The 1,961-nt window shown below is 36.8% G+C and overlaps 1 protein-coding gene across 1 annotated transcript; it reads right to left on the reverse strand.

Annotated features, from left to right (window-relative positions):
- Window positions 1-959: 959 nt before the first annotated feature.
- On the reverse strand, window positions 960-1,961 carry LOC110297134 (taste receptor type 2 member 123). Its single transcript, XM_021165912.1, has one exon. The coding sequence runs from the start codon at window positions 1,959-1,961 to the stop codon at window positions 960-962; it is 1,002 nt and encodes a 333-aa protein (XP_021021571.1).

A 1,961-nucleotide genomic window follows, 5' to 3' on the forward strand; every position in this document is an offset into this window, starting at 1 on the left:
TCACATGTTTTTATATTGTTGTCAGTTATTATGCTGACTTAGCAAACTACTTGTTGTTGAGTCTCCTAGAATAACCATGATTTTACTCAGTTAGCTTGTGAGTATTTAGCTAATTTTTCTGTACCAGTCATGGTATTCCTCATGTTGAAAGGCTCTTAAGTCTAATTACAGAGAAACTGGTTACCACCAAGATGTATGTACCACTACTGGACCAATAGAGCTATTGTGCAATGATGGTCACTGGACATTGATGTGGTTTGTAAGTGTCATAGAGGGATAGGATTATTACATCTCCCTCTTTTGTAATATTGTGCAGCGAATTCTGATTCCATGAAAACTAGTTCTCAGGAAGAAAGCAGACAGGTCAGTTCCAACTCTGAAGTTCCTCTTTCTAAAGTACATTGTATCAACAGAAATTGAGACTTACATTTCACCTCTAGGAATGAACCAATGGCAACAGCAATAGACTCATTGTTTCAGGAGTCTCTTGGAGATCCCTGGCCAACAACTCAAAAGATTCATCCTGGTTGGTATTGAAGTCTCATGGACATTGACTATTGAAAAGAATACTATAAGTCTATATAAGAAAAGTTCATTTAAAATATGTATAGAACATATATACACATATATACATATATAAGTATATATGTATATAGTCTGAATGAAATGCATTACAGATTTTCTTGGAATAGCATGATTCCATTCTTACAGTTATTTTATATATGTAATGCCTCCTCATCCTCCAATATGTATCTTCCTCTTTATTGCATAAATCTTTCCTTTCCCATTTCCTGTATGAGACCACTTATATAATGCTAGCCTCCTTCATGCTTGTCCTACCCTCCTGTGTATTACTACTCCCAGGATTGAAGCCCCACTTTTTATTTTCCCCCATACGGTAACTTTTTTCTATGAACTGATCATACTCAAGATTTTTGCAAAATGTACTCTGGAATTTACTAGAGACCCATGGTGTGCATATCTTTGGACTGGCACCTTAGACAAGGCAGCACAGAAAGTGTGGCTTGTCTCAGCTTACTGTTTCCCAGAATCAGTACAAATGAGTGGCTTATAGGAAAAACTGCTCCAGAAATGTGGTCAAATAACAGTATCACTATTTTCTCCATCAATCCAAGGTTCAAAATTCCTATAATAATGAAAAGTAAGTATATGGCATACAGCAGCAGGAAGGAGAACCCTGTTTGCAAGGCTTTAATGTGGGCCATAGTACTGACATCTCTAGGTCGTTTGGCATTGACCTGCATCTTTTTGTGATGCTTCCACAGTGAGAAGATGAGCATGAGAAAGGCTACCAGGGACACCGTGAAGGGTATGAGCATGAACAGGGAATTTATGGGTAAGAAAACATGGGATGAGTTGGTGATTAAGAAAACATTGGATGAGTTGGAGAATAAGAAAGTACTGGAAAATTGTGTTGAATCTGCCAAACTATAAGACATATTTCCTACATAAACAGCAATTGAGAACTGATCATATATCCCTAAAGATAAAATGTGTAAAGTCAAGAAAATCAGTGATACCAGGATTATTATTAAAATCACTTTTTTAACTCTCCACTTTAGATAAAGAAAAAGGGAGTTAGAAAAATTGGCTATCTTGAGAAAATAAAAGACACCAAGGCATGTAGTAAGCCATATGCTAAAATGGCTGTTGACTACCCAGATCATACCCATTGCTGAAAGCATTTCTGATCTCCTAGGCAAATGTGGGCACAGTATGAGTAACAATATACAAATGAGCATAGACAAGACATAAATGAATCTGGTAAGGGCCAAAGCAGTGAGAATCTGATCCACTGTAGAGATCCTTCTTCTCTTGACCCAGTCCATGATGTTCACTAATGCTATGAATCCATGTCCTAAGATTCCCATTACTATTTCCACATACAAGGTGATTGCAAAAGTAAACAAATGGCCGTAGTTTATTTTCTGTGAAAACAT

Source organism: Mus caroli, chromosome 6, assembly GCF_900094665.2.
Source record: "Mus caroli chromosome 6, CAROLI_EIJ_v1.1, whole genome shotgun sequence".
Lineage (NCBI taxonomy): Eukaryota > Metazoa > Chordata > Mammalia > Rodentia > Muridae > Mus > Mus caroli.